The sequence below is a fragment of the Ranitomeya variabilis genome, chromosome 4 (genome assembly GCF_051348905.1).
Source record: "Ranitomeya variabilis isolate aRanVar5 chromosome 4, aRanVar5.hap1, whole genome shotgun sequence".
NCBI classification, from domain to species: Eukaryota; Metazoa; Chordata; class Amphibia; order Anura; family Dendrobatidae; genus Ranitomeya; species Ranitomeya variabilis.
Genome location: NC_135235.1, coordinates 368,572,972 through 368,593,467, shown reverse-complemented (window position 1 = coordinate 368,593,467; position 20,496 = coordinate 368,572,972). Strand labels below are relative to the sequence as shown.

At 43.8% G+C, this 20,496-nt stretch overlaps 1 protein-coding gene across 1 annotated transcript in view; it reads right to left on the bottom strand.

The window, feature by feature from the left end:
• Positions 1 to 20,496, bottom strand: part of LOC143764781 (sulfotransferase 2B1-like) — a 203,345-nt gene that overhangs the window by 152,847 nt on the left and 30,002 nt on the right. Inside the window, exons 3-4 of the mRNA XM_077250734.1 lie at positions 17,389 to 17,600; positions 14,230 to 14,356 (exon numbers count right to left, since the gene is read on the bottom strand). Of these exons, the coding sequence (XP_077106849.1) occupies positions 14,230 to 14,356; positions 17,389 to 17,600 (339 nt within the window). The remainder of the gene's footprint in view (positions 1 to 14,229; positions 14,357 to 17,388; positions 17,601 to 20,496) is intronic.

Below are 20,496 nucleotides of genomic sequence, written 5' to 3'. Positions count from 1 at the left end.
AGTAGGAAACTGGCTATTAGGAGCAGTGCCTAGTGAAAAGGCTATGAACATAAGGATGAATGACCTCGGGGAGATCAAAACATCCAACACCGTGGAGACACCCATCACATGTTTCTCAACGCAGTGATCCAGAACACTGCCCCCATCCCTTATGGGAAATATGCAAATGCATGCAGAAAAGCCGCGGAGACACCATCACGTGTTTCTCAACGCAAGCAATGAATAGCCAGGTCTTTCACCGGGAAGGAACAACCACGGGAAGGGCAGCATCCAATAAAGGGAAACCACCTATATGTTTATATGGGAATAAACATACTAGAAATAGGAGGAAATCAATATGGCTAAATAGAGCTGTAAGGGGCGCAATAAGTGACAAAAAGAAAGCATTTAGAGAATTAAAGGAAGTAGGTAGTGATGAGGCATTAAATAAATACAGAAAATTAAATAAATTCAGTAAAAAGCAAATCAAGGCAGCAAAAATTGAGACAGAGAGACTCATTGCCAGAGAGAGTAAAAATAATCCCAAAATATTCTTTAACTACATAAATAGTAAGAAACTAAAAAATGGAAGTGTTGGCCTCCTTAAAAATAGTCTGGGGGAAATGGTGGATGAGGATGAGGAAAAAGCCAATATGCTAAATGACTTTTTTTCATCAGTATTTACACAAGAAAATCCCATGGCAGACAATATGATCAGTGATAGCAAAAATTCCCCATTAAATGTCACCTGCTTAACCCAGCAGGAAGTACGGTGGCGTCTAAAAATCACTAAAATTGACAAATCTCCGGGCCCGGATGGGATACACCCCCGAGTACTGCAGGAATTAAGTACAGTCATTGATAGACCATTATTTTTAATCTTTAAAGAGTCCATAACAACAGGGTCTGTGCCACAGGACTGGCGTATAGCAAATGTGATGCCAATATTCAAAAAGGGGACAAAAACTGAACTCGGAAATTATAGGCCAGTAAGCTTAACCTCTACTGTGGGTAAAATCCTGGAGGGCATTTTAAGGGATGCTATACTGGAGTATCTGAAGAGGAATAACCTCATGACCCAGTATCAGCACGGGTTTACTAGGGACCGTTCATGTCAGACTAATTTGATCAGCTTCTATGAAGAGGTAATTTCCGAACTGGACCAAGGGAACCCAGTAGATGTAGTGTATATGGACTTTTCAAAAGCTTTTGATACGGTACCACACAAAAGGTTGATACATAAAATGAGAATAATGGGGATAGGGGAAAATATGTGTAAGTGGGTTGAGAGCTGGCTCAGGGATAGGAAACAAAGGGTGGTTATTAATGGAGCACACTCGGACTGGGTCGCGGTTAGCAGTGGGATACCACAGGGGTCAGTATTGGGCCCTCTTCTTTTTAACATATTTATTAATGACCTTGTAGGGGGCATTCAGAGTAGATTTCAATATTTGCAGATGACATTAAACTCTGCAGGGTAATCAATACAGGGGAGGACAATTTTATATTACAGGATGATTTATGTAAACTAGAAGCTTGGGCTGATAAATGGCAAATGAGCTTTAATGGGGATAAATGTAAGGTCATGCACTTGGGTAGAAGTAATAAGATGTATAACTATGTGCTTAATTCTAAAACTCTGGGCAAAACAGTCAATGAAAAAGACCTGGGTGTATGGGTGGATGACAAACTCATATTCAGTGGCCAGTGTCAGGCAGATGCTACAAAGGCAAATAAAATAATGGGATGTATTAAAAGAGGCATAGATGCTCATGAGGAGAACATAATTTTACCTCTATAGCAGTAATAGCAAGAAAACGAGCACTCACCATCTGTACAAAAGTCTTCCTTTATTGCGGCTTCATGTTAAAAAAGCAGGATATTACAGGGAGAACTGTGGTTCCTAGTGACGACGATCGTTTCGCTCCTCTGAGCTTCTACGGGTCCCATGAGGAGAACATAATTTTACCTCTATACAAGTCACTAGTTCGACCACACTTAGAATACTGTTCACAGTTCTGGTCTCCGGTGTATAAGAAAGACATAGCTGAACTGGAGTGGGTGCAGAGAAGAGCGACCAAGGTTATTAGAGGACTGGGAGGTCTGCATTACCAAGATAGGTTATTACACTTGGGGCTGTTTAGTTTGGAAAAACGAAGACTAAGGGGCGATCTTATTTTAATGTATAAATATATGAGGGGACAGTACAAAGACCTTTCTGATGATCTTTTTAATCATAGACCTGAGACAGGGACAAGGGGGCATCCTCTACATCTGAAGGAAAGAAGGTTTAAGCATAATAACAGATGCGGATTCTTTACTGTAAGAGCAGTGAGACTATGGAACTCTCTGCCATATGATGTTGTAATGAGTGAGTCATTACTTAAATTTAAGAGGGGACTGGATGCCTTTCTTGAAAAATATAATGTTACAGGGTATATACACTAGATTCCTTGATAGGGCGTTCATCCAGGGAACTAGTCTGACTGCCGTATGTGGAGTCGGGAAGGAATTTTTTTCCCCAATGTGGAGCTTACTCTTTGCCACATGGTTTTTTTTTGCCTTCCTCTGGATCAACATGTTAGGGCATGTTATGTTAGGCTATGGGTTGAACTAGATGGACTTAAAGTCTTCCTTCAACCTTAATAACTATGTAACTATGTAACTATCTGCCAGAGGGGAAATTGCTGCCATTTTGTGCAGCGCAGATGGTGCACTCCAAGAAAACCGTGACATTACCATTCATCCAAAAAGTTGGATTTTACAAAATATATCTACCCTGATTAGACTCTGTGTCCCAATGTGCTACACTTTGCTTTTCCCTTATGGGGACTCTGGTTGGACTACAGAACTAAAAAAAAAAACATTTGGTCGAGGAAATGTGACTCAACTTCAATGATATTCATACCACTTTTCCATTCGTGATGGTACTTTTAACTACTTCCTTAATGCAGGAAGGCTAACTCACCAATTTATGGTTGATGCCGATTGCAAAACTGAGGCAAACTGTTTGAATTCGGTGCACAAAAATCAAAGCACTGTAAGAGTGGAACAATATGACATCTTTCACCTATTCGGAACCAACCACCATTTCATGGACATAGATATCCAGCCTGCAAAAAAAGAGATATTGCCATCAACTTTCCAAGGAAATCCAAGAAATATGGCACAAAACCACCAAGATGCCATGGCAATGGTCAGGAAATATGGCAAACCAGACCTATTTGTAACAGTATCGTGCAATCCAAAATGGATAAAAATCAGAGAAAAGTTACTTCCCAGTCAGCAACCATGCGACAGGCCGGATTTAATATGAAACTAAAATTGCTACTTGGAGACTTAACCACATACCACAGATTTGGACGTGTTAATGGTATGATGCATATAATTGAGTTCCAAAAAAGAGGGCTCCCTCATGGACACATATTGGTATTTATGGCCCCGGAATACAAAGCCTGGGATAAAGAAAGAATTGACAAAATTGTTTGTGCAGAGCTCCCGCACAAAGACACTCATCCGAAGCTTTATGAAACTGTAAAATCTTGCATGATACACGGTCCATGTGGTCCACTTAATCCAAGTGCACCATGTATGGACAATGGGAACTGTACCAAAGGCTTTCCCAAAGATTTCTGTTCTGAAACTAATAGCAATGTAAATGGATACCCTAAATACCAACACCGGGATGATAACAACTTTGCTACACTTGGTGGAAACAGGGTTGATAATAGAGGGGTTGTACCTTACAATCCTTATCTTTCCTTAAAATACAATGCCCACATAAACGTTGAGATTTGCAGTTCTATACAAAGTGTAAAATATCTGTTCAAATACGTTTAAAAAGGGCATGATTGTGCAAATATCCAGTTTGTTATTTCTATCACAGAACAAGAAGCTACGGTTGAATGGGATGAAATAAAAAATTACTTAGAAACTCGATATGTAAGTGCGCCTGAAGCATGCTGAAGACTCAGGGAATATAAAATGCACCATCAAACGGATCATGTGGAAAGATTAAATGTCCACCTTGAACACAAGCAGACAATATGCTTCATACCAGGTAAAGAAGCTGAAACTGTGCAGCAGAAAAACACCAAGTCTAAACTTCTTGGTTGGTTTAAAATGAATCGGGAAGATCCTAATGCCCAACAATATTTTATACATTGAAATCTCGGAACATTACACATGGGATCATAAAAATGTTAAATGGAAACCACGTAGCAAAGGTCATAAAACCACAATTGGCAGAATGTTTAACGTTAATCCATTAGATAGAGAAAAATACATTCTCCGAATTCTCCTCCTCAATGTTAGAGGTGCAACATCTTTTGAGGATCTATACCAACAGAACATCAGTACAAATAGCGATCAAAATATCAAAAACGGCGACTCAATTTGAAAGTATAAAAACTAAGGAGAACTATAAGTCAAAAGAAAGCCAAAATGAATTTTATATAAATAATCAAAATTTTATTGAAAAATTAATTACATAAAAAAGTATATACCATAATCATTACATAAATGTGATGAATCCAAAGGTGCATCAAAATCCAAGGCACACAGAGCGGGACACTGCTGACCTGTAACAAGGTGCATCTAAACTGTTGCTACCAAATCCAACCACAGATACATGGGCTGCGACACTATAGTTAGAGTGAAATCAGTGAATTTTCCTGCATATAACTTAGCCACAAGCCCAATAGTAGTCAGATTAAGAAGTGCATATTAATAAATAAGACATAATTACCCATGATGGTACAGCAGAGCCAGCTGTCATATGTCAATATATATTTGGATTCCTGACTTCAACATCTATTTTGTATAGATAGAGATAATTATCATGCTCTTTTTCATAGTTATGTATACCTATGCGGAAATTGAGATATATTACTCATGCAAATCCGGCTTGCAATGATTGGGGCTATTATATGCATATATTTTAAAATGGTTATAATAGTATTTACCACAATTGTTTTATATGCAATTTTATGTTCACTTTCTATATACTTATCTTGATAGGTACCGTGCTTTTTGTTGTTGAACATCAAATACAATGGCACATAATCTTTCTGGTTTTGATCAGTACTTTAGCGGCACCATTAGCACTTTTTTCACTTATGAGCACTGTAGCACTTTTAGTATACTTACCCGCTGCGGTTTTTTCTGCATGATGGTATCTCCGTCGCTCCGGGGGCGTGGTGCGGACCTGGCGCCGGCCCGCTCACGTGACCTGGGTGGGCGGAGCTCCATTATGTGGATCGACGGCATAGACGGACACAAGATCTGCGTGTTCGCAGATGGACACGATTTACTTGTTAACTTTTTAGAAATAGATACGAGTGGCGCTCAGGCGTTTCGGATCATTACGGCGTTAACACGCCGAACTTATACATATATGTTTTTGCACATTGTAACTTCACACTATTGCACATCTATGGAGGCTTATGGCTCTTTGTTGCCATGGCTGCAGAACGCTTTTTGAGCGCTTGCGCATTCTTAATGGGCACTGATAGGTTGCCGCAAGGTCATCTGACCGGAACGGCTTAGTACTTATACGGGACTAAGAGGCAGATTAAGCCACGCCCCCTGAGGAAGCGAGGCTATTATTAGCACGCGAAACGCGCGTTGGGGTAACTCCTTGGCACTGGAGCTGGCTCTGCTGTACCATCATGGGTAATTATGTCTTATTTATTAATATGCACTTCTTAATCTGACTACTATTGGGCTTGTGGCTAAGTTATATGCAGGAAAATTCACTGATTTCACTCTAACTATAGTGTCGCAGCCCATGTATCTGTGGTTGGATTTGGTAGCAACAGTTTAGATGCACCTTGTTACAGGTCAGCAGTGTCCCGCTCTGTGTGCCTTGGATTTTGATGCACCTTTGGATTCATCACATTTATGTAATGATTATGGTATATACTTTTTTATGTAATTAATTTTTCAATAAAATTTTGATTATTTATATAAAATTCATTTTGGCTTTCTTTTGACTTATAGTTCTCCTTAGTTTTTATCTTTTGAGGATCTCAGAACAACTGAAGGAAACTGTTTTGCTACTTTCCAAGAAGCATGTATTGCAAGAGGGTTAACTGATGATGACTCTGAATGGGATAGTTGCCTAACAGAAGCTGCCACTTATCAAATGTCAATGCAACTTAGACAATTGTTTGCATTTATTTGCATCATGTGTGAGCCATCTAATGCCGCAGCATTGTTTCAAAGGCACAAGAAAAATCTAATGGAAGACTATACCAGATGTTTCCCTCATGAAGAAAAGGCCCTCTATATGACATTACATGAAATTGAGTCTGTGTTACGGACACATGGAAAGTCGTTGCAAGATTTTGGCCTACAACTTCCTGTTGGCAAGATGATCCAATCAATTCTGGCAAATATTTCTACCCTGTTGCAAAAAAAGGATTTGTTTGAGGAGAAATTTCAAATGTTAAACCCAGGACAATGAAAGGCTTTCAAAAAAATCAGCGAAGCTTTGGAGAATCCCAACTTGGAAAAACGCCTATTTTTTATTGATGGACCTGGTGGAAGTGGTAAAACATTCCTATATAATACAATCATGCATTACGTTCGAAGCAAAAATGAATTAGTCTTGCTGCTACTTTGCTGGAGGGAGGCCGAACTTCCCATAATCTGTTCAAACTGCCTATACCAATTAATGAAACGTCGACGTGCAATATTTGCCATGACAGCAATACTGCCAATGGGTTGAAAAGTGCCAAACTCATAATCTGGGACGAAGATTTTATGGCTCCAGCTCATGCTGTAAATGCAGTTGACACATTCTACAAAGAACTCATGGCTGAAGATCCAAAAGTTCCTTCCAAAAAAAGATCGGTGGTGTGGTGATACTTTTTGGTGAAGATTTTCGACATATCCTTCCTGTTGTACCACATGGCAGCAGAACTGAAATAATTTCAGCGTGCACGATGAACAGCTATTGTTGGAGGAATATTGAAGTCCTCAAATTGGACTAAAACATGCGCACAAATGAGGACAATGTCCCCAAAGAACATCAAGGCTTTTCCCAAAGGCTTTTAAACCTTGGAAAACTTCAAGAACCAGAACTAGAGGAAGGTATCTTTGAAATTCCTTTTGTCTGCATTGAAAATAGATGTATTGTTGATGCTATCTTTCCTCAAGTCATACAACCAGAAGATGAAAGCACTGCAAACCGTGCAATCCTAACTCCAAAAAACCAATGTTGACATGAACTGAATGAAAATGTTCTTAGTCGAATTCAGTCTGAATTGAAATGCTACACCAGTATTGATTCCATTCAGCAAGATACTGCAAATGCTGAGTAAGCAGCAAACTATCCAATGGAGTTCTTAAACAGCTTAACCTGTGGTGATATACAGTACCTCCTCATAGATTACATTTGAAAGTTGGAGCAGTAGTCATGCTATTAAGAAACCTTAACTCAACATGAGGTCTTTGCAATGGCACCAGAATGATTGTGAAGCAAATTATATCAAAAGAAATTGACTGTGAAATCCTCACCGGATCATTTAAAAGTACAAGGGTATTCATTCCCAGAGTAATTCTGGCACCAAGTGACCCTGATCTTCCTTTTACTTTAAAATGAAAACAGTTTCACTTAAAGGGAATCTGTCACCCCAAAAATCGTATATGAGCTAAGGCCTCCGGCATCAGGGGCTTATCTGCAGCATTCTGTAATGCTGTAGATATGCCCCCGATGTAACCTGAAAGGTAAGAAAAATAGGTTATATTATACTCACCCAGGGGCGGTCCCGCTGTGGTCCGGTCCACAATCATGCGCATGCGCAATATCATTAAAAACAAAGATGCCGCCCACTTTCGTATCAATCTGCATTGCCAAAATGCCGGTGCATAAAGTCATGTAATGACGTAAGGGAGCAGCTTAAGCGCACGTGCCAGTAACATCAAATCAGACAATATAGGCGGAACATGTAGCCCATCCCCGAATCCCAAAGAACAAGAGCGACGCATGGAAACATTGTATTGAAACCATCTTTTATCCATTAATCTAGCGCAATCATAAAAGTCAGCAATGGTAGGTGACACCAAATTATCTGGGCATACAGAAACTAATCTACTATATAATTGTCTAAGGGTCACTTCCGTCTTTCTGTCTTTCTGTCTGTCTGTCACAGATATTCATTGGTCGCGGTCTCTGTCTGTAATGGAAATCCAAGTCGCTGATTGGTCGCGGCAAAACGGCCACGACCAATCAGCGAATGGGCACAGCCCGGCGGCAAAATGGCCACTCCTTACACCCCGCAGTCAGTGCCCGCTCCATACTCCCCTCCACTCAGCGCTCACACAGGGTTAATGGCAGCGGTAACGGACCGCGTTATGCCGCGGTGTAATGCACTCCGTTACCGCTGCTATTAACCCTGTGTGACCAACTTTTTACTATTGATGCTGCCTATGCGGCATCAATAGTTAAAAGATCTAATGTTCAAAATAATAAAAAAAATAAAAAATTGTTATATACTCACTGTCCGTCGGCCCTCAGATCGGGAACAGGCCTTCCCCGCTCTTCGCGACGCTCCGGTGACTGTTCCATGCATTGCGGTCTCGCGAGATGATGATGTACTCTTGGGACCGGAGCGCGCGAGGAGCGTCAGTAACCGCTTCGCCTGCATCCGGGGCCAACGGAAGGTGAGTATATAACAATTTTTTATTTTAATTCTTTTTTTTTAACAGGGATATGATGCCCACATTGCTATATACTGCTTGGGCTGTGCTATATACTACGTGGGCTGTGCAATATAATACGTGGGCTGTGCATTATAATAAGTGGGCTGTGCAATATAATACGTGGGCTGTGCAATATAATACGTGGGCAGTGCAATGTACTGAGTGGGCTGTGCTATATAATACATGAGCTGTGCAAAATAATACGTGGGCTGTGCAATATAATACGTGGGCTGTGCAATATAATACGTGGGCTGTGCAATATAATACGTGGGCAGTGCAATGTACTGAGTGGGCTGTGCTATATAATACATGGGCTGTGCAAAATAATACGTGGGCTGTGCAATATAATACGTGGGCTGCTATATACTACGTGGGCTGTGCAATATACTACGTGGGCTGTGCAATGTACTGCATGGGCTGTGCTATATACTACGTGGGTTGTGCAATATAATACGTGGGCTGTGCAATATACTACATGGGCTGTGCAATATACTATGCGGGCTGCGCTATATACTACGTGGGCTGTGCAATATAATACGTGGGCTGTGCAATATAATATGTGGGCTGCTATATACTACACACTATGTGGCCTGTGCTATACACTACGTGGGCTGTGTTATACACTACGTGGGCTGTGTTATACCCTACGTGGGCTGTGTTATACACTACGTGTGTGGGCTGACATATACTATGTGTGCTGTGTTATATGCTATGTGGGCTGCTATACACTCCGTGGGCTGTGCTATATACTATGTGGCTGTGCTATATACTCCGTGGGTTGTGTTATATACTACATGGCTGTGCTACATACTCCGTGGGCTGTGCTATATACTACGTGGGCTGTGTAATATACTACGTGGGCTGTGCTATATACTACGTGGGCTGTGCAATATAATACGTGGGCTGTGCAATATAATATGTGGGCTGTACAATATAATATGTGGGCTGTGCAATATACTACGTGGGCTGTGCAATATACTACGTGGGCTGTGTAATATACTACATGGGCTGTGCAATATACTACGTGGGCTGTGCTATACACTACGTGGCCTGTGCTATGCACTACGTGGCTTGTGTTATACACTACGTGGCCTGTGCTATACACTACGTGGGCTGTGTTATACACTACGTGGGCTGTGTTATATACTGCATGTGTGGGCTGATATACTATGTGAACTGTGTTATATGCTATGTGGGCTGCTATACACTCCGTGGGTGTGCTATATACTACGTGGCTGTGCAATATACTACGTGGCCTGTTATATACTACATGGCCGGCCGCGAACAATCAGTGACAGGCGCAGTCCGGCTGCGAATTGGCACGGGATTTGAACCACGCTTCGCTAATTGGTCGCGGCCGGCCGAATCATGTGTATTCAATGTATTATTCTAAAATCTTCATAAATAAACTACATACATATTCTAGTATACCCGATGCGTTAGAATCGGGCTACCATCTAGTGATGCTATAAAGAGCCATATTGCCCATTGCACCTGCTAGCCACGTCCAATGCGCATGCGCTTTGCACATCAACACTTTCAAACCGCGCACAGACGTCACCAGGGTTAATCTATAAGCCAAAGAGGGTAAGATGAAAAACAACACATAGAGATCTCAAAAGGGGGGGCTATTTAGCCCTCACATATCAATTATAGTTACTTGTTCAAGATGCAGACCTATGTAACACCATTAAACAAGATTAAGAGAATCAAATCTATTGTAGACATACACCCAGCCGGCAGCTTAAATCACATAACATAGAACAATGAGGCATGCTTGTAACATAGTTAACTGTGATAAGCAAATATACGGTAGATACAATTTAAGAACAGCAACAAGCATGCCACACTAATGTGCCAAAAAGGCTTATGAAGGAATAAGGTGCAAAGCTGTATGCAAATATTATTAAAAGCACAGCTGCAATGTATCTTATATTTATGGCTCTAGAATATATATAGGTATATGACACAAGAAAAGGCTATCCCTGACGAAGCCTCCTTGAGGGGCGACACGTGTCGGGTATTCCTTTCTGCCCTATCTGTTACCATGTGTGCTCTATCGGCTGCCTTCATTTCTGCCTTATAATATCTGGCCATGGCCATTCACCCGCTCAGTCAGTGTTATGGGTCTGACTTGACCTCTTGCCTTATAGTGTAGCCTGGGTTTCTATTCAATTACCGTACTGGGGTTTCTCTCCACGGCTCGATAAACATCCTGATATGTTGGCTGACTGATATTTTGGGGAAGTCGGGTTTCTTATTTACTCTATTCTATGGCAGGTTATTTTTACTGAAGGGGGTTATATATGTATTTTTTTCTTTATCTTCTGTTTTTGGAGTCTCTGATATATATATATGGTATGCTGTTTATTTAAATAGTGATATGCCTACCTTTGGGCACACATGTGTGACAGATCTTTGGGTAGAGCTTTATTGTAAGCTGAATTGATCTATGGGTATGTCACATGAGTGACCTTTTTAAATGTTTTTAAAGTTTTTGTGTGTTTTGTACCTAATAAAATTTGATGTTATGCATATTGCTGTGTGGTGATCCTTGCTCTATGGCCTATGTCTTTTTCTTTTGTTTTGCAATTCATTCTTTGTAGACTTTGTTGGATCCCACTCTATTTTACCTGGTGGTGCCCCCTCAATTTATATATTACATGACAGGAATGGGTCGCAGGATGGGAGCAGCACATGACAGAATGGGGGCACAGAATGGGTGGAGCACATGACAGGATGGGGGAGCAGGATGGGAGCACCACATGTCAGGATGGGGGCGCAGGATGGGAGCAGCACATGACAGAATGGGGGCACAGAATGGGTGGAGCACATGACAGGATGGGGGCACAGGATGGGAGCAGCACATGACAGGATGGGGGCGCAGAACGAGAGCAGCACATGACAGGATGTGAGCACCACATGACAGGATGGGGACGCAGGATGGGAGCAGCACATTGCAGAATGGGGGCGCAGAATGGGTGCAGCACATGACAGGATGGGGACGCAGGTTGGGAGCACCACATGACAGAATTAGGGGCGCAGGATGGGATCAGCACATTTCAGGATGGGGGCGCAGGATGGGAGCAGCACATGTCAGGATAGGGGCGCAGGATGGGAGCAGCACATGACAGAATGGGGACGCAGGATGGGAGCAGCACATGTCAGGATGGGGGCGCAGGATGGGAGCAGCACATGTCAGGATGGGGGAGCAGGATGGGAGCAGCACATGACAGGATGGGGGTGCAGGATGGGAGCAGCACATGACAGGATGGGGACGCAGAATGGGAGCAGCACATGACAGAATGGGGGCGCAGAATGGGTGGAGCACATGACAGGATGGGGGCACAGGATGGGAGCACCACATGTCAGGATGGGGGCGCAGGATGGGAGCAGCACATGTCAGGATGGGGGCGCAGGATGGGAGCAGCACATGACAGGATGGGGGCGCAGGATGAGAGCAGCACATGACAGGATGGGGAGCAGGATGGGAGCAGCACGTCAGGATGGGGGCGCAGGATGGGAGCAGCACATGACAGGATGGGGGCACAGAATGAGAGCAGCACATGACAGGATGTGAGCACCACATGACAGGATGGGGACGCAGGATGGGAGCAGCACATTACAGAATGGGGGCGCAGAATGGGTGCAGCACATGACAGGATGGGGACGCAGGTTGGGAGCACCACATGACAGAATGGGGGCGCAGGATGAGAGCAGCACATGACAGAATGGGGGCGCAGGATGGGAACAGCACATGACAGAATGGGGGAGCAGGATGGGAGCAGCACATGTCAGCATGGGGGTGCAGGATGGGAGCACTACATGACAGAATGGGGGCACAGGATGGGAGCAGCACATGTCAGCATGCGGGTGCAGGATGGGAGCACTACATGACAGGATGGGGGTGCAGGATGCGAGCACCACATGACAGGATTGGGGCGCAGGATGGGAGCATATGACAGGATCGGGGCGCAGAATGGGAGCACATGACAGGATGAGGGCAAGTGAGTAGCACATGGCAAGATGGAGGCGCACAAAACAGGATGAGGGCACAGGATGGGGGCTGCACATGACAGGAAGGGGGTGCATGATGGGAGCAGCATATAACAAGATTAGGGAGCAGGATGGAAGCAGCATATACCAGGATGGAGACCATATACTAATATAAATGCTCGCCACCCGGGCGTAGAATGGGTTCAGTAGCTAGTACTATATAAGGACTACCACACAAAAGACCCTGAGGCATCCTAAAGCAAATAAGCTGTGTGAATATAGAACTATAACTGGCACTGAAACCATTTTCTTTCATTTGTCTCTCCTCTATATAAATATAGTGTGAACATCTGCTGTCATCTTGTGGAAATAAACCAAACTGCACCTGCAGAAATACACTAATCGGAATAAATATTTACTTACAAGATTTGTTTTGGTCCATTTCCGGCTGAATCTTACTGAATCTTTCTGCAGCTATATCTTATAAATATACCAATGAAAGTTTCATTCCAAAGCTGCATCGGTAGAATGTTTTCTTCAGATTTAACACCATAGTCTCAATATTGTCTGCATAATTCTGTAGACTTGCTTATGAGATATAAGGATGTTCCGATCTGCATCACTTGTGAAATGCTCAAAATTGGAGAAAGCCCTGTAAGGGTGTCTAAGTGTGATCTGAAAACTATTAACCCTAAACATAATACAGAAAAATATGTAAAAAAAAAACAAATGTTTATCACAATCCTAGATGATAACTTCCAAGAAGAAATTATTATTGAAAGAGCACGCAGAGCCCTCTGTAAATGTCCAAACTGTAGAGACCCACCAAGAGATGTCAGTTGCAGCTTACTAAACTTTCAGGTTAAAGAGGATATCCTGAAACTGATGAGCACTGGTCCACAGAATTTGAAGGAACTCGGATCAACATCTATTAAGGAGATATTGCCCCACATACCTTAAAGAAGAGAAGAAAGTCTTTAACTGACAGACACAACTAATTTTGTCTGGCTAAAAACTATTGATTTAAACTGTAACCATTTTTTTAATATTGAAGTGTATGGAAAACGGATCCGTTAATTACACCATCCATTTTTCTTTCATTTGTAAAGGATTCGGTTTTTGCTTACTGGATCAGTTTCAAATAGAAGGCAACACTTGGCTAGTTTTCGGACCTGTTTTCCATGGATTTCAATGTTAAAAAAATCAGATCCAGTTAAAATCAAGTTTTTATAGTCGGGCAAAAAAGTTGTGCTTTTTGGGAATGGACTGCTGCTCGAACCATTCTAACAAATGATTTCTGGACATCTGAACACAGCCTTAAGCCAAAAAAAATGCTATCCTTTCCTCAAAGCACTTGGAATAAAAGGTAGCATTTGATTTGTCTAAAAATGCTCTATGTTAAAACAAGTTCCACATCAGATTTAATGAACTAGCGTTTCCCAAACAGACATTTCAGTGAAAGAGGTTCTCAGTGTAACAATTCTCATTACTCAGTTACTGGACTGCAGAACTACATTACAGGCTGACAATGAACCTTATCATACATACCTCTACCTTGCAAGAAGTCCTCCAGAAATTCATCAAAGCTGTTAGGCTGTTTCACAACATATGACATATGAGCATAATGATAAAGCGATACCATGACATCTTTTGGGCTTCGAGCTGTATAAATTATCTACAATAAGATGGAAACAGAAGGCTTTTCTAAGATACAAGCAATAACCAATAGCTTTGATTGCAAAAGTCTTGACTTTTCATGAGGAGACGCCAACATTACTCCCAGAGTGAAGGCGAGCCTCCACCTTAGCAGTAGTAACTACACATTTGTCATGTATAGTCATCCTACCTCCCACTGCCACTTATGCTGAGACCAACGGTCTGGTTCCAAGATGGCCATTGCAGAGAAACAGGACGCAGAGTGATGAGTCTGAACCACACCTTTCCTTATCTGTGTAGATGTGGATCACACTTACCACTGCTCCGTATGCCACGGCAGCGAACAACTCAGATGCAGGAGGACAGGAACACTGGTGTTAGTGTAGGAGGCAGCAGGAGGCGAACGGATAGCATCAAGTATGGAGACTATACATAACTAATGCATAATCTCTTTTTTAGTGTTAGGGTGTAGAGAAGCTTTAACTTGGTCATACAATTAAAAGGGTTGGGACTCTCTGAGGATATATCCAAAATACCATAGACCCCATACTTACATAGAAGACCCCCAACCTTCCTCACTTCATACTGCAATAACCCAATTTGAAGGCCTCCTGTAGATTCAGTGTATAAACAGGAGATACTATGTCACGAGGTCCAATGTTTTGCAACCTCCCCAAATAAAAAAAAATAAAAAATGAGGCGGTTTTGCAGAGTACCCCAACAGAAACGGGTGCACTGTACCTCCACAGAGATGGGTGCAGAGTACCCCCACAGTAATGAGCGAAGAGCACCCCCACTGAGACGGGTGCAGAGTAGCCCCACAGAGACTGGTGCAGAGTACCCCTAGAGAGACGGGTGAAGAGCACCCCCACAGAGACGGATGCACAATACCCCCACAGAGACAGGTGCAGAGTTTCCCCACAGAGACGGATGCAGAGTACCCCCACAGAGATGGATGCAGAGTACCCCCACAGAGACGGATGCACAATACCCCCACAGAGACGGGTGCAGAGTTTCCCCACAGAGACGGATGCAGAGTACCCCCACAGAGACGGGTGCAGAGTTTTCCCACAGAGACGAGTGCAGAGTACCCCCACAGAGATGGATGCAGAGTACCCCCACAGAGACGGGTGCAGAGTTTCCCCACAGAGACAGATGCAGAGTACCCCCACAGAGATGGATGCAGAGTACCCCCACAGAGACAGATGCACAATACCCCCACAGAGACAGGTGCAGAGTTTCCCCACAGAGACGGATGCAGAGTACCCCCACAGAGACGGGTGCAGAGTTTTCCCACAGAGACGAGTGCAGAGTACCCCCACAGAGATGGATGCAGAGTACCCCCACAGAGACGGGTGCAGAGTTTCCCCACAGAGATGGATGCAGAGTACCCCCACAGAGATGGATGCAGAGTACCCCCACAGAGACGGATGCACAATACCCCCACAGAGATGGGTGCAGAGTACCCCTACAGAGACGGGTGAAGAGCACACCCACAGAGACGGATGCACAATACCCCCACAGAGATGGGTGCAGAGTTTCCCCACAGAGATGGGTGCAGAGTACCCCCACAGAGATGGATGCAGAGTACCCCCACAGAGACGGGTGCAGAATGCCCCCCAGAGATGGGTGCAGAGTACCCCCACAGAGATGGGTGCAGAGTACCCCTACAGAGACGGGTGAAGAGCACCCCCACAGAGACGGATGCACAATACCCCCACAGAGACGGGTGCAGAGTTTCCCCACAGAGACAGGTGCAGAGTACCCCTACAGAGACAGGTGCAGAGTACTCACACAGAAACGGCTGCACAATACCCCACAGAGATGGGTTTAGAGTACCCCCACAGCGACAGGTGCAGAGTATCTCCATAGTGACAGGTGCAGAGTATCCCCACAGGGATGGGTGTAGAGTACCCACACAGGAACAGGTGTAGAGTACCCACACAGGAGGGGGTGCAGAGTACCCACACAAAAGGGTGCACAATACCCCCACAGAGACGGGTGCAGAGTAACCCCACAGAGACGGGTGCAGAGTACTCACACAGAGATGGGTGCAGAGTACTCACACAGAGGCAGGTTCAGAGTACTCACACAGATACCAATGCAGAGTACCCCCACAGAGATGGGTGCAGAGTACCCCAAAGAGACGAGTGCAGAGTACCCCACAGAGATGGGTGTAGAGTACCCCCACAGTGACAGGTGCAGAGTATCCCCATAGTGACAGGTGCAGAGTATCCCCACAGGGATGGGTGTAGAGTACCCACACAGGAACAGGTGTAGAGTACCCACACAGGAGCGGGTGCAGAGTACCCACACAAAAGGGTGCACAATACCCCCACAGAGACGGGTGCAGAGTACTCAGACAGAGACGGGTTCAGAGTACTCACACAGACACTAGTGCAGAGTACCCCCACAGAGATGGGTGCAGAGTACCCCAAAGAGACGAGTGCAGAGTACCCCATAGAGATGGGTGCAGAGTACCCCCAAAGATGGATGTAGACCACTCCCACAGAGACAGGTGCAGAGCACTCACACAGAGGCTGTTTTGCAGAGTACACCTACAGAGGTTGTTTTGCAGAGTACACCCACAGTGGCTGTTTTGCGGAGTACACCCACAGAGGCTGTTTTGCGGAGTACACCCACAGAGGCTGTTTTGCAGAGTACACCCATACAGGCTGAGTACACACATAGAACCTAACATTGTCCCTCACTCGAGCTATGTCCTGTCCTGTCCCTATGCTAGTCAGTGCAGAATGGCAGCGCCACCCGTGATCTGGCGGTAATACAGGCCAGGTCATGTGGTAAGCCGACCATATCACAGCCATGACTATATTCGGCATAATTGTGATAGCTGTGGAAGTGCCCACAGCTGATAAGTTGTTGATTTGCTGCACTGCAGCCTTTCAACAAGCTTTATTGAGTATCTTAACACTGAAACGGACTTTCAGTGTTCGGAGTTCCGTACCACACACCTCGTGTCCGGTAAGAACTCCAAACTTTACAGTTCAGGTTCGCTCATCTCTGGTCAATATCTATTCTTGCAGTTCTTACCTTTGCTTTTGAAGAAAATAAAGACTTCGGGAAAAACTGTATAGGCAAATGAGATGCGAAACAACGTGGGGATTGAAATTTTTCAACAAGCTGTTCCCCAGTCCCACTAACTTCAAGCCAAGGGATTCTCAAAAAATTTGGAACTTGACGACACCAGGTAAAATCACCATTTCGGCTAATAAGGCTCAAGATTTCCATCATCCACGTGGATCCTACAAAGAAAAAATGGAATTCAGCCGTTTATGATCATTCGCTGCTTTTGAAGAACACATATTTGACAAGCAATTGTTTTGTGGTTATACTTAGATGTAAAAATGCAGAACAAATATCTTTTTATAAAACACAGATGCAGGAACATAGTAACTCTGTGTATGGTCGATCTTACAATTTGTATATCCTAATGGTCAAGCAATAATAAAAGAAGATACTAATTATTAAAGGGAACCTGCCAGGTTTTCCCAATATAAAGTACGGCCACCACCTTTAAGCCCTGTTTTACAGTAATGTAGTAAGCGGTATGGCAGAAAGCTACTAATAAGTGTTGTGGAGAGGTTATACAGAATTCAGCAATCACAGAATTGATAAATTTGCAACATATAAAGCAGTGATTTTAGCTAAATGACAGCAAATAGCTCAGTAAGTGACACATCACTGAGATCAGCATCTTTGTCCTCTACAGTATGTTGCTTTCAGATGGAGTAGCAAAAACCTAATGACAAATTCCCTTTATTATGATATAATATTAATTTTGAGCAGACTTAATTTTAGCCTATTGTTTCGGCCCTCTACAACAGTCGTGGTCACATGGCCACTTGGCTAATATAATTGCCCACCCCTGTCCTATGGTGTCATTTTCCATCTGAACCCTTCCGCATGCCCAGGCAGCTTATTATATGCCCATTGCCGCACCAGGAAGATTCCACTGAGCAATATATGGAGTGAAAGTCTTTGGTGACACAAACTAGACATGACATTTTTGGCACCAAAATAGCAGAATTATGGAAAAATTGCAGTTTTTATTCAGTATCATTTGACTTTTACAGCCAATACTCCCATGCAATAAAGAAACAAGACAGAAGAAGAATTAACGCCTTTGAAATGTTGTGCTGGAGAAGGATGTTATCAATACCATGGGTGGTTTGATACTAGCAAGACAGAGGCACAGAAGAACTTGATGGATATATCTAGGCTTGCACAAGAACTTCCTACAGATCATACATCCATGAAGTCACCATGGCTTGAGATCGAACCAAAGGCAATTAAAAAATATATGTATATGTAAGGAGGAAGACCGGACCGTGGGTATCTGTACCGAGCCAGGCCTGGAACTGTTGGGGCTGCCTCACTTGTTACCTGGGGGAAGAAATGAGGAGCGGGATCCACCTCATGACCCGGGTAGGAGGGGCAGCTTAAAAAGAAAAGCGCGCAGTTTGGCGTGAATCAGCAGCCGTGAGCAGCATGCTACGTCCTCTGAGCACCGGCGCCGTGGGACTGCTGCAGAGAGAAGTGCCGTGTGCTCAGTAGCTGCCAGAGACAGAAGCGCCATACTCTCAGTAGCTGCCAGAAACAGAAGTGTCGTGCGCTCCGAGACTGTGTGTACCGCGCACATGCAGAGGAAAGAAGGCTGAGTACCGGACAGCCTTTTGCAGCCTAACGCCACTTACTTCCCACCCATTTACTTTGGACCCTGAGAGTGCCACGGCCTTGTTTGTTTGGGCCGCAGATGCTTAAGGACTAGGGGCTCAGCGGAAGGTATCTGAGACCGACCACTGCACAGAAGACGGACCATTGCTTAAAGAACTGGAGCGCCCGCTAGGACCTCGGGGTACTCAAGCCGGGTCCGGTGGTCATTAAAGAGGTAGTCACGGTGGCAGTGACCCGGTCCATGGCCCTGGGCCTCCAAGTTAAAGGGAAAGTCTTTAAAGGGGAAGTTTTGTGAAAAATGGAAAATCTTCGTGACGCCACCTGTGGGTTTCAGTCAATAAAAAAAAAATGTATCCAGAAATTTCTTACACAATTTCCCCAGCGAAAGGTAACACCTTATATGTGGCCGGACACTACTGGTTGAACACATGGAAGTTGCAATTGGATTCCAATGTTGTAAGCTACACTCCTCAAGGTATTATATCATGAGGATAAGTGAGCATTTTGATCCCAAAAATGTCTTTCAGAAAAATAATGTGAAGCACTTGGCAAAAAGTGAAGTTATTTATTATATTTTTTTTAGTGCTGACCATGTGGTATAAGTGACATATTACCTTTGCTTTGTGGGTAAGCACAGTTACAGCAATACCAAATTTATATTTTTGCAGATGGTTACATTTGCACAATAAAACATATACAAAAAATATTGTGACACAATATTCTGGGAGCTGTAACTTATTTTTTCAGAGCTGTATGGGGCCGTAATCTTTGCAGGACAAGTAGTAGTTGGCCACTGATACTATTTTGAGGTACATAAAAAAACAGCATTTTTTTAACAGAATTTCAATTTCAAAACTATTGTATTTTGCAGTCTCCCATTGACTTCAATAAAGTATTTTTGGAGCAAAGAAAGTGTCTTTTTTTTCTAACTTTTGTTTCCCTATAATTAAAGAAAGAGCACCGCGTGAACTATGTCATGGATTTCCAAATTAAATCAACAAGATGGGTCCTCTGTCCAAATATCCAGATAAGATGAAATATGTCCCAGATAAGGGTATTGTCCCAAGACCTGAAGAGGTGGCTGAGACATAGGACATGCAGGTTGAAACCCCGGTGTAACAGGCCAGATTATACCCCCAGGCCAGACTATACCCGGGGTTAAAGTGGCCTAGGCTAGATTATACCCCGGGTATACTTTGGCCTAGGCCAAACTATACCCCGGGGTATAAAATAGCCTAGGCCAAAGTATACCCCTCCAGGCCAGATTATACCCCCCAGGGTAAGCTGAGGGAAAGCTGCTCATTCTTCTAGGTCACAGCTCCCCCTCCCATCGGGCACTGCTCCTTTTCAAGCTCCTCCACCTCTGGTGACGCCAGGGATCTCCCTTTCTAAGCCCCACCCCCTCCCTATAGTCACATGTGACATGAAATCTTCAGCCCTGCTCGTGCCAGCTCGTTGTCTTGG